Below are 11,761 nucleotides of genomic sequence, written 5' to 3'. Positions count from 1 at the left end.
GTTTCAGCCAATTATTGAAGCTCACTGCAGCTTCCCAATCAAAACCAAAATAGAACAGCATCACATTATAACACAAAAGGTGGTCAATGTTTTTCTCAAACACTATATGTTCATGTACTTACAATATAAAATACGCAATCCCAATTCTCACAAAGTTGGGAAATTGTAAATAAAAACAGAATGAAATGATTTGCCAATGACATAAACCCAGATTGTATTTACCTATAACACAATAAACAATGATAAACATACCAAATGTTGAAACTGAGAAATTGTACCATTTTTAGGGCGAAAAAAAGAATCAAATTTTGAATTTGATGGCAGCAGCACATCTCAAAAAAAGTTGTGCCAGGCACCAGTTTGTAAACATCTAGGAACTGAGAAGAGCAGCTGCTGGAGGTTTTGAAGGGGAATTGGTGAGGGGTCTGGACAGACAGGTTCAGTTCAGCACTAGGATTCTTCTACTCCAAAGCTATGCTGTTGTAATGGATGCAGTACTCTTTTCCTTATTTTACCAGATTAAAACCCCATTGACATCAAGATCTTATTTGCAAGTATGAAGTTTAGCATTGTCTTGCTGAAATATGCAAGACCTTTTTCTGAAAAAGACATCATCTGGATTGAAACATATATTATTCTAAAACATGTATATATTTTTTTACATTAGTTGTGTCTTTCCAAATGTGTAATCTGACCATGTCATAGGCCCGTATGCACCCCTATACCACCAGAGAGGCAGGCTTTTGAACTATGTGCTGATACAAGGCTGAATGGTCTCTCTCCTCTTTGGCACAGCTATTTTTTTTAAATTTTGTACCACATACTTTTAGAGTCTTTTGTTGCCTCTGACCTAACTTTTTGAGAGACATTGCTGCCTTTACATACAAAATACTTATTCTCCTTAAAATGGTACAAATTTTGATATGTTTATTATATTCCACTGTGAATAAAATATGGGTTTATGAGATCTGAAAATAGAGCTGGACATGAGTCAAAGAATATGCCTGTTGATTTCAAGGTTCATAGGGTCAAAGTTCAAGGTCACAGGTAACCCCTTTTATTAAAAACCTGTCTCTGCTCCTACATGTGACCCTTTTGATTCCTCCACCAAGGAGGTTCTGTTTTCAGTTGTGTCTGTTGGTTTGTTTGTCTGTCTGTTAGCAAACATCAGGTAAAAACTAATGAACAGATTTTCAGGAAACGTTGGGATTGTTACAGAAAACAATGGATTAATTTTTTGTGGTAATCTAGATTATGATCCAGATCGCACAATTTTTTAATCATGCTGTGGCCTTTGCAGAGGTTTGCACTTTTTGCATTCTTCTAGTTACATTCTGTTTTTCTTTACATTTTACACAACGTTCCAACTGTTTTGGAATTGGGGTTGTTCACAAATGCTCATTTGTTTTTTGTTTTTGTCATCAATCTTAAAAAATCTACAGCACAAAGATGTTTTAGGTATTTGATCACTTGAACAAACAAATTAGGTGTTAGTCAGGGGCTTATTTCTCCCTAAAGAGGCTTACTGTAAATTAGCCAAGGACAAACTCAATTTACAATTTGTGCAGTATTGGAAAACTAATGAGTTTATTGTAGGAAGCCCTCTGCAATAACTTCTATCTGTAGGAGTACAACATTTCTAATCTAAAAGTATCTGTCCTCACTGAGAACTTTATTAATAACAGCAACTAAATCTGGGTTGGTTTCCTGATTTATGTAGTTACTGCCAACTTTAGAACCCACCATCTGCAACCTCAGAGATGGAGGAGATGAATATTCATGAAACTAGCTTCCTCCAGCAGTGAAACCCAACCTGGTTCTGAACAGTTTGAACATAAACTAACACAGCTACAACCACCCTGCTTATACTTTTCTGGCTTGTATCTGCATGTAGTCATGCACCGAACAGCTTCCAGATGATGCACTGATTGAATTATAGCAAATATACAAAGATGACGTTCATAATCAGGTTATACAATCTTAGTTGCTTAAATTGAGTCTTAAATCTTGATATGTCACAACTGATTATATTAAAAACCACAAAGTTTGGTCTGCAGTGTTGAAATGTTATTAAATGGCAATAATATTTTTTCCTGTGTCTATGAGGAAGTGCTCTAGACAAATCCAGACAGATTTTAATGAAACTCCCAGAAAGTAATCATTGGGTGTACATCTACAAATGCTCAACCTTTGGAAAAATTCTAGAGTGCTACCACAGTTAAGCAACCTTAAGTCCTTAAGTACCTGAGAGTTATCCCCAATTTATAATCCAAGAGGTAACTGAACACACAAGATCTGTTCCTAAAACTTTGCCATTAACTGTTAGTTTCAGCCTTGTTAGTCGGTTAGCAAAATATCTCACAAACACCTGGACAGATTTTAACTAAACGTTCAGAAAATAACCATAAGGTGTCATATATAACTCATTAATTTTTGGAGTCACTTTAATTTAAGATGACAGCCATAGCTAATGATAATGTTAGCCAACACAAAAATGTCTCTAACTCAGTCAGATTTACAAATATTGACCTAAGGTTTTATGTGGATGTAGCTCAAACATATACTAATACACCTTGCAAAATCTCACAGTATCACAAAAGATTGTGCATTATTATATTCAGTTATATTTAGGGTTTGACCATAATGGATAACTTTGTCCCTTTTTGTTACAAGATGATCTTAGTCTAAAACTCTGGCATAAAAGGCAGCAGGGGATAGGCATTACTTGAAGGAAGGCTAAGCCTTTAATTGACCTCTGCCAAAGAGGTATATGTTTTCAGTAGCAATTGTTTGTTTGGCTTAGGGTCTGAGTGCTTCTAGTTTCTAGTTAAATATGATTGAACTTTTTTAAAGGTATGCAACATTTAATTTAAATTATTTTAAGGCTAGAAATCTTGTTTACTTGTTTTATTATTCTGTTTGAGCTAATGTCAGTTTACACAACTGAGACTATGTGCATTGTGAGCGACAAACACACACACACAAAGTGAGGGGAACAGTTACTTTCTGAGGACAGAGAGGAGCAAGAAGCACAAAGCTCCTCCCTGAGAAGTTGTGAAAACATTCCAGCAACGTGAGAGTGGTCAAAGTATCGGAAACCCTCAGAGTGGCCTCTTACTCTCTATCCTCTCACCTTTTTACACACTCCAATACATTACAGCACACGCTGTGTGACGCACGGAGGATAGCTCAGCTGTGGGACACGTCAAAGACTGAAACCTGAGGACTCCTCTAAAAATCTGGGAAGACAAAGAAACTCAGATGTCCCACTGATTGTTTCACAATGAAGCCGCTGTTCGTCCTCCTTGTTTCCACCGCCTGGACCCTAATTGGAGCCCAGAATTACTACCAGGGACTGATGGATTATTTGGAGAACAGATTGTTGGCTATTGAGGTGAGAAACTACCTTGCTCTTAAACTCTTTTTTGACAAATTACTTAGTTTAAGTGGCACAGCAGATTTCTTTAAAGTCATTAAAAAACAGAGACACCAGTTGATAACCTCCTCTTCTTCTTTTTATTTGAATTTAATGGTCTGACTCATGCAAACTAATTAATGCAATCTCTGCCAAGCTCATCAAGTTTGCAGGGGCCTGAGGGGAATCTGAGTTCATGCATGCAGAGCTCTCCTGCTCATGCAACAAACAGCCTCTGTCCAGCAGCATTACAGTATCTCCAATGTTTAAGATGATGACACATCATTAATGAGTACAATCTCGACCTTTGCTGGTGTGACATCAAACCTGCCAACAGCCTAATGGAGTCTTTCCGCTGAGGTAAAATCAAGCTGTGTTACAACAAACTGCTTCGGGGGAAATATAAGATTGCTGAGAGTTTAAAGGTGAGGTTATTCAGCAGTCTGAGTGTCAGGAAAAACAGCAAGAGAAGTTTGTGTCACAAAAGACATGGCATGTGAGAGTGATATGAAAGACAAGAAGATTGGATGTCAGAACCAAAGGCTTTTGTATGACAAGCGAGCCTCAAGGGGAAAGAGGCAGTTTTAGGATTTCAAGTGTACTGATCCAATGTCTGAATTATGACTATCCAGGTCTAGACTTCCTGTTCAGAGTGCTGGTCATTGTCTGAATAGATAAAGTTTGAAAAAAAAGATGAGATGTCAGGGGCTGCATTTTGCTCCTCTGTTTTTTCTCACAAAGAATCAAATCCAGTTTAAACATGACTAGCTAATAAACTGCTCCATCTGTCTCAGGTTTGAAGGGTTCCTTCTTCAGATGTTTCAGCTCCTTCTACAGATGTTTAAATGGATTCAGATCAGGGCTCAGAAGGTCACTTCAGAACAGTCCAATGTTTTGTTCTGACCCATTCTTGGTGTTTTTAGCTGTGTGTTTTGGGTCATTATCCTGTTAGAGGACCCATGATCTGTGACTGAGACCAAGCTTTCTGACACTGAGCAGCACATTTAGCTCCAGAATGTCTTGATAGTCTTGAGATTTCATTGGACTCTGAACAGATTCAGGACACCCTGTGTCAGATGCAGCAAAGCAGCCTTAGAACAGAACCGAGCCTCCTAAATGTTTCACTGTAGGTACAGGGTTCTTTTCTTTGTATGTTTAATTTTTGGGTCTGTGAACACAGAGCTAATGGGTCTTGTTGCCAAAATGCTTGAGTTTTTTCATCTGTCCAATGGACATTCTTCTAGAAGCTTTCTGGCTTGTCAATATGCATTTTAAAAGAAATTCCAGCCTCCCTTTTTATGATTTTGTGTCCTCCATTAAATCCACTTTGACTCAAGCAGGTGATCCGATCTGACACTGATGACTCTTGGCCTTGGAGTTCACCTCTAATCTCTTTGGAAGTTGTTTTGAACTCTTTGGTCATCATTCGTATTATCTGTCTCTTCAGTTATTTGAATATTTCCTATTGCAGCCACATCCAGGAAAGGTTGTCGCCAGTCTTGTGGACTTTAAACTTCTGAAGAATCTGTGTGGCTGGTCGCCACAGGAACTTCAAGCTTTGAAAAATATCAGATTTGAAAAAAAATTTCAACTGTAAGAAAAAGAAATTAGATACAGGTCGCATATGGACAAAAACAAATCTGATTTGGGTCAGTTTTGCCTTCAGTCTGAACGCAGCTTTAGTTTAACAAGTCACTGTGGTCAAATTATTTTTCTACAATGGAGCGTTAAGTCTGATACCCAGTCAGTTTCACTCTAATCAACACCTTCATTCATGTGACCAAAGTGGTCCATTTGTGAGCCAGGCAAAGACAAGCCTCTATTGTGAGGAGAGTGAGTGTAATCTGCTAGGGAATTTATCTTACAGAACATCTCATCTTTAAAAGCATGAACTCCACACACTCAACTGCTAAAGCTCCTTGGATAAGAAGCAAAACATCTTCAGTGATAGAACAGAAGTCCAGTTGTTTTTGTTTTTTGACCTTTTTAAATCTATTTTTTACTAAAACTCCCTATGGTTTTTTATTTAGTCTTAGCTAAAATAATGCTGGCTCAACAGTTGCATTGATATAAACAGAAATGTATTGAAGCCTTCACTATTTTCCATTTGACCTCAGCTCCACAGCCAGCAAAGGTAGAAAATGAAACCTGGGGCAGAGCAGAAAGTGACAGAGGCAGCAGTTATTACATTTCACTCTGAATAACCTACTTGTCACGCTCACTGTGTCAGTCACTGTGTGGAGAAACAGAGCTGGATTCAATTTGAGACACTGATGAAAAAGGGAGATTTCACCCTCTGAGATCATCCAGGAAACAAGATTAAAGCTGTACCAGTGCCAGAGTCTTAGAGGTGGAACAAGGTCACTGTGCTAAGACACTTCCAATTACAGTTTTTATATCATGGTCTATAGAAACACTGTAAACTCATTATCTACTTTCACATTGTAGCAGGTTCTTGAAAGAGTAGAAAGCAGCTATTTTCTTTAACTTTTTTAAAATTCTAATGAGGCATTGCTTGAACAAAGCAAAGTGTGAAAAGTTCAGGGTGTATGATGCAAAATGTTACAATTCTGACTGAGATGGATTTCACATTTGACTAAATAATCCTCTCAAAAGCAGGGGTAGGTATTGTTAGGATTTTATCAATAGTACAGATACAATACTTTTGATTAATATTAATACATATCAATACTTGTACTGAAAAAGAGAAAGACATGGTGTGTAAATATAAAATATGATTTTAAACTATTATAAAATAAAACTACTTTTTTACACCTTTTCTTGTCTGAATTTAGTTGCCTGATGTGAAAACCGCAGATAAATGACTCAAATAGTTTTTGGGATTGTTTTGTAGCATAAATTAAAAGTGCCTAGAAACAAAGCTAATTGTGTACCAAAGTTAACAACACCAATGGTATTTTTAAAATAATGACAAATATTACCCTGATGAACCATGAAAATGATCCCAGTCCATCACAGAGGACCTGACACAGAGACACTCAAAACAGACAACTATGCACAATTTTTATAATCAGGAATTGGCTTAAAAAAACAAAATAAAACACTGAGTAAAATGTTGGTATGAGCTTGTTTTCCTTTACTTTGATGTTTCTTGAAAAGAAATCACTGTTTGTGACACTTTTATTACTTTAACTGTTGAGGAAAAAACATTATATTTTCACTGTATTTTAGGTATTCTTAAAAAAAAAAAACTGGGACGTTCTGTATTTTTTTAAATCTGCAGAAAGATGATATTTAGGAGATCACTTAAGTTAATGAAAAGGTATTCGAAGAGGAATTGCTTGAAACCTTAAGGCCATCTGTTAGTTTACTGACAACATGATTAAAAGCAAGATTTAACTTCATAGCAGTGCTAAACATATTGGAAAACATTGGAAAATGTCTATGTAAAACAGGCAAAATTAAAATGTTGTTTAAAAAGTTCTTTATTCACATTTCTTTTCTTTTATTTTTGTACTTTGGGTGCTGAAGTATTTGTAGTAAAAAAAAATCAGTTTAATCAGGTTAGATTTTTTTCCCATTTTAAAAAATAATGTAGAGGAAGAAGTCTCTTCAATATAACTTTTCTATTTTTACCATTTCACACATGTAACAAGGTTGATCAGCTGCACGAAGACGATGAAGTGGACGACTGATTTGAGCAAAACTAGAACAAAAATTTTAACAAAGCTTTTAAAAATCAGGGGAATGTGCAGTTTATTTTAACGCTCGTGTTGCTCTCTCCATTACTCACAGGACCGCATGCAGCTGTGGCGTGATCAGTCCCATCGGTACCGCACAGAGATGCTGGATTTCAAAAAGCTAACCTCTGAAGCCATTCACGGGCTGAGGAATGACCACAGCCTGATGTCCAAAGACCTGGAAGGAGCTTTGCTTCGAGTGGACCGAGCAGAGCGAGAAATGGACTATGTGGAGACCCAGAATTCTCCACGGGCCTGTGCAAACAGAGTGGACAAGGTGGTGGAGCAGGAGGCCTGGGGACTGCAGGAGAGAGAGGAAGACGAGGACTGGGAGGAGCTGCAGTTCAGAGTCTCTGGTGAGCTATAGGAACTACGCTCACTCTTCAGCCAAATGTCTACTGGAAATCTTTGATCTCTCTGACTTATTTATGGCAAAAGGCTAGAACAGTCAAAGCCTGTGGAGGGGGAAAGGAGTTGTGGGACTTAATACACATATTACACATCCCAGCAGGCACCACATCAACCATTTTGCAGAGTTACAGTCCTGGAAAAGCTGTGCTTGTGGAAAATGGAAACAAACACAACACTATCACAAGCACATTTAAGTCTCTGTGCAGTCATGTTTTCCAGCAGAAGCGTGGCTTTATGCAAGTCATTTATTTCTGCACAGCTACTCCCCTGTTTGAGCACAGCATTTGTCATTATAATCTTCACATCCCAAGGTGCACTGCTACAAACAACTCTAAGACTAAAACTGCTGCACTGAGTCATTTACACAAATAATACAGGGACCAAAAATCCATTTCAATCATGATGTTGAAAGTTGTCTGGTCAGATTTTAATTGCTGATGGTATATTGGAAGAGGTCACTGAGTAATACATAAAGCTAAAGATCCATAATTGCTGCAATTTAACATTTTCTTTGGTAACATTTACTCTAATCATAAAGCAATTGGAGAAATATTGAATTTTTCAAATACAGGCTGAAAAAATAAGACAGTCAATAACACATAACAGAAGAACTTTGCAGTAATATCAGAAACCCTCTGCACAGAATCATAATACTATCTATCTTGTCATGTTTGTTTAAGCAATAGTTCAAAGTGTTTGAAGTCGGGTTCTGTGGAAAGGTTATGGATAATTAATGTTTTAGGCCCCCTTCACACTAGATGATGACCCCACACTGTCCACAAACTACACAGCCTTTTAGAACAGGACTGAATTGTGGAAAAACTGGAAAATCTTTAGAGTGATGTCAATCAAGACCCTTTCACACATAACGTCCGCCCTGGCATGAAGTCTCTTAGACTGTGTCTGGATGCAACTATGCAGCAGCCACAACAGAGTGAGTCTACGACTGCAGATATCAAATCTGCGTGATACCCGTGATACATCTAGATTGTTTCTTACATCTTGTCCCAAAGCCTAGGCATGATCAGGCCAGCAGTCCTGCTTTAATGTTTTGACAACCAAGGCACACCGGTGCGAGACCACCCCAAATTACACAGTTACACATACCATAACAACTCTGTCACCATGCTTCCCGACACTCCACCCAAGTTCACGATATGCTGCCACCATGATGATAAATCACCACAAACTTGCTTTGGAAGTTTTGTGCATGCTCAAAACTATTGGGGCTCTTTCACACACTATCCTGTGTATTGAGGAATACCTTGTTTATTAATATGCACCTGAAAACCTCCCCAAGACATTGGAAAAACCATCCACATGCTGGATTATTATTTACTATGTATCAGCCCTGTCATCCTGTGTGAAGGGACCCTAAGGTGGAGCCTGGCCACCCTATGAAGGAAGCTCATTTCACTTAAACAGCCTCACTTTTGGAGAAATAGTTAATTTTGACTGGATTCACAAGCTAACAGCTAGTCTTAGCACGGCCATGACAAAAGAGGATTTCTACTGATTTCAAACAATTCCTTTTTAAAAATTTTTATAGAGGTTTGTGCAAATACTATTTTAAAAACCTTTACAATCAGGTCACAATTGAACTGCACAGTTATAAAAAAAAAACTGTGGTTATTTGCAAGCAGCAGCAGATAGTTTTAGCACTTCAGGTGCCGCCTGGGGGCTTTTCCTGCAAGAATACTGCAATATTTCACCTGGAAAAACAATATAATGCAAAAGTGATGGCAATGTAAATGTTCATGAAATTGTGTTTGCATGAACCACTATGGAACTGATTCACTTTGGTCTAACCGTAAAACTAGCCGTTGTCAGTCTGGTCAGAATCAAGCTTTTTTTCTTGAAACTGTGGCCATTGAAAGAGCTATTTACAACTTGTGTGTAACTTTCCACAGAACCTTACTTATAAAGAAATTTAACAATCTCTTTAAATTCTAAGTCAAAGTTGGTCTAATCCCTCTGTTTTTCCCCATGTGTATAATCTGTGGCTATGGAGAGACAGAAAACTTGCCTGAGGTCAGAGACATTACTCTCTATGCTCTTGTTTGCAGAAATAAGCTCTGTACATAGAGATCTATTGTGAATGCCTGTGAAGTGAACCGGAACAAATTTTAGTTCATAGCAGAGAGCCAGGTCAGATCTGCAAGTATAATCCTGATGTGGCTCCTGGACAAAAATCAGTGAGGATGGGTGAGGGAATGCAAGCTCTTTTATTTATGTAGTCTGAATAATGTTAGACTACATCTTTTACAGACAGCATCTTTAGGCTGTCTATGAGCTGCTCCCATTCCTTATTTTTTTATAAGACTGTGTCTAATATTGTCCTAACTTTGAACTTGCCCTAATTTGAAAAGTTAAAGTTAGAAATCCGTGGTTACTCGCTGCCTGATCTTTTTCAAAAGCTGGAAACACTACTAAGTAATGCCACTGAAAAAAGCTAAATAACCTAATTTTGACAATCACCTGATATCTAAATTAGGTTATGATAGGTTATGGTTATGATAATTCCATTATCATCTCTGAAACAATTTTTTTTTTTGTTACTGGGACATTTCTCACAATTTGTAAACAAAAATCTGACATTTTACATCTGGATTCAGCCATTTCCAGTCTTTGGTTGCCTATTACGCAGTTATCTTTCCCCCCCAGGTTCAACAAGTGCAGCTGAAGACCTTTTAAATGCCATATATTATAAACCATTATTGGGTGATGAGGTCTATCTGGTAGTAGAATTACCTGACCTTTACATTTATGTTCAAATTCTGTGAGACAAATATGAGCTTGAATGGCTGTAAACATACACTTATTATTATATTGAAGTTTCTGTTAGAACCAAAACCTAATTTTCTTCTTTTTGTTTCCTTTTCTTGGCATCAGACTGTGTGGAAATCATTTCTAGCATTAAATCGGCGAAGATCTTAAAGAGAACGGGCAGCTCTAAAGGGATGTGGACCAGAGATCCCAAATCCTCCAAGGTTTACGTCTTTAATGGCACCTCAGGAGACACTATCTACCAGTTCAACTCTGTACGTGACTTTTCCAGATCTCTGGGCATGGCGAGCAGCAGAACAATCAAGCTTCCCTCAGAGTGGAGTGGTCCTGGAAGTGCTGTTTACAATGGCTATTTGTATTACATAAAGCAAGAGGTGGATACAGATGTACAGGTGGTCAAATATGATCTGCTGAGTGAAACTGTGACAGAGACCGCCATGTTCCCTGTGGAAAGCCATGCAAGTCTTTACAAACTCAATCCAGAAACTGTTGCAGACCTTGCAGCTGACGATGAGGGTTTGTGGCTTCTCTTCTCCCCCAGTGAAGATGAACCTAACATTAGCCTTGCAAAGATGGACGCTGTCACGCTTGATATAGAACAAATCTGGGACACCCAGTGCCCACGGGAGAATGCAGAGGCGGCTTTTGTTTTCTGTGGGACTGTCTATGTCGTTTACAACACTCGCCTGGCCAGCCGATCTCGGGTTCAGTGTGTGTTTGATGTCAATGACATGATTGTCAGCGAAGAGGCTCCTCTGCTTTACTTCCCCCGGAGGTACGGCGCCCATGCTAGTCTGAAATACAACCCTGAGGAAAAGCAGCTTTATGCCTGGGATGATGGGTATCAAATCATTTACAAATTGACTATCACGAGGAAAGTCTTGACTTAACCAGCAGTGAAGTGGTGTCATTGTTTCAAAACAAAAATATCCTTAAACTTGTACAGTACCCAAACATGTGCATTGAAACGACTTCATTAAAAAATTGATCATTGTATCAATAAAACTGAAAAGGTTTTTGTAAACTTAATATAGACTGTGTTGTGTTTTGATTATGAGGACATTTTGCTGCAGATGGACCTGACACAGCTGTTAAACATGATGTTGGTGCAACAACAACAAAAAAGAACAGGCACCTACATTTGGTTAAATTTGTCATATCTTTGCATTGTAGAATCATCTCTTGTTTTGTAATTTATAAAGACTACTCCTCTGTCAGCTTTTACTGTAACACAAGAACAGGATTTTTTAAGGTGGAGCTAGATGCAAGTAACAAATAAAGTTAGTGCAGAGTTAGGTAACGTGGGATGTTTCTGTATTTTATCTTAAATATATATAAATTTGAACTAAGTCTATGTCAGTAAAATGTTTCTAGTGTGCAAGTATTGGAAAACAGTGACACAACAGAGAAGTGGTTTGGCACTCTTGGCTGATAGCAAGAAGGTACT

The 11,761-nt window shown here is 38.0% G+C and overlaps 1 protein-coding gene across 1 annotated transcript; it reads left to right on the top strand.

Moving 5' to 3' along the window:
* The first annotated feature begins 3,062 nt into the window (after positions 1 to 3,062).
* Positions 3,063 to 11,343, top strand: olfml3a (olfactomedin-like 3a). The gene is made up of 3 exons (XM_017419160.3): positions 3,063 to 3,394; positions 7,172 to 7,472; positions 10,420 to 11,343. Exons 1-3 carry the CDS (start codon positions 3,284 to 3,286, stop codon positions 11,202 to 11,204), a joined length of 1,197 nt encoding a protein of 398 aa, XP_017274649.1. The 5' UTR covers positions 3,063 to 3,283; the 3' UTR covers positions 11,205 to 11,343.
* The last annotated feature ends 418 nt before the right edge of the window (positions 11,344 to 11,761 follow it).

The sequence above is a fragment of the Kryptolebias marmoratus genome, linkage group LG8 (genome assembly GCF_001649575.2).
Source record: "Kryptolebias marmoratus isolate JLee-2015 linkage group LG8, ASM164957v2, whole genome shotgun sequence".
Taxonomy (NCBI): domain Eukaryota; kingdom Metazoa; phylum Chordata; class Actinopteri; order Cyprinodontiformes; family Rivulidae; genus Kryptolebias; species Kryptolebias marmoratus.
This window is presented reverse-complemented; position numbering and strand designations above follow the sequence as displayed.

Excerpts from the sequence above, each read along its gene's own strand:
- olfml3a (XM_017419160.3), top strand. The coding sequence starts at position 3,284 with ATGAAGCCGCTGTTCGTCCTCCTTGTTTCCACCGCCTGGACCCTAATT. Across the intron at positions 3,395-7,171 it reads ACAGATTGTTGGCTATTGAG|GACCGCATGCAGCTGTGGCG; the intron begins GTGAGAAACTAC and ends CATTACTCACAG. Across the intron at positions 7,473-10,419 it reads GCTGCAGTTCAGAGTCTCTG|ACTGTGTGGAAATCATTTCT; the intron begins GTGAGCTATAGG and ends TCTTGGCATCAG.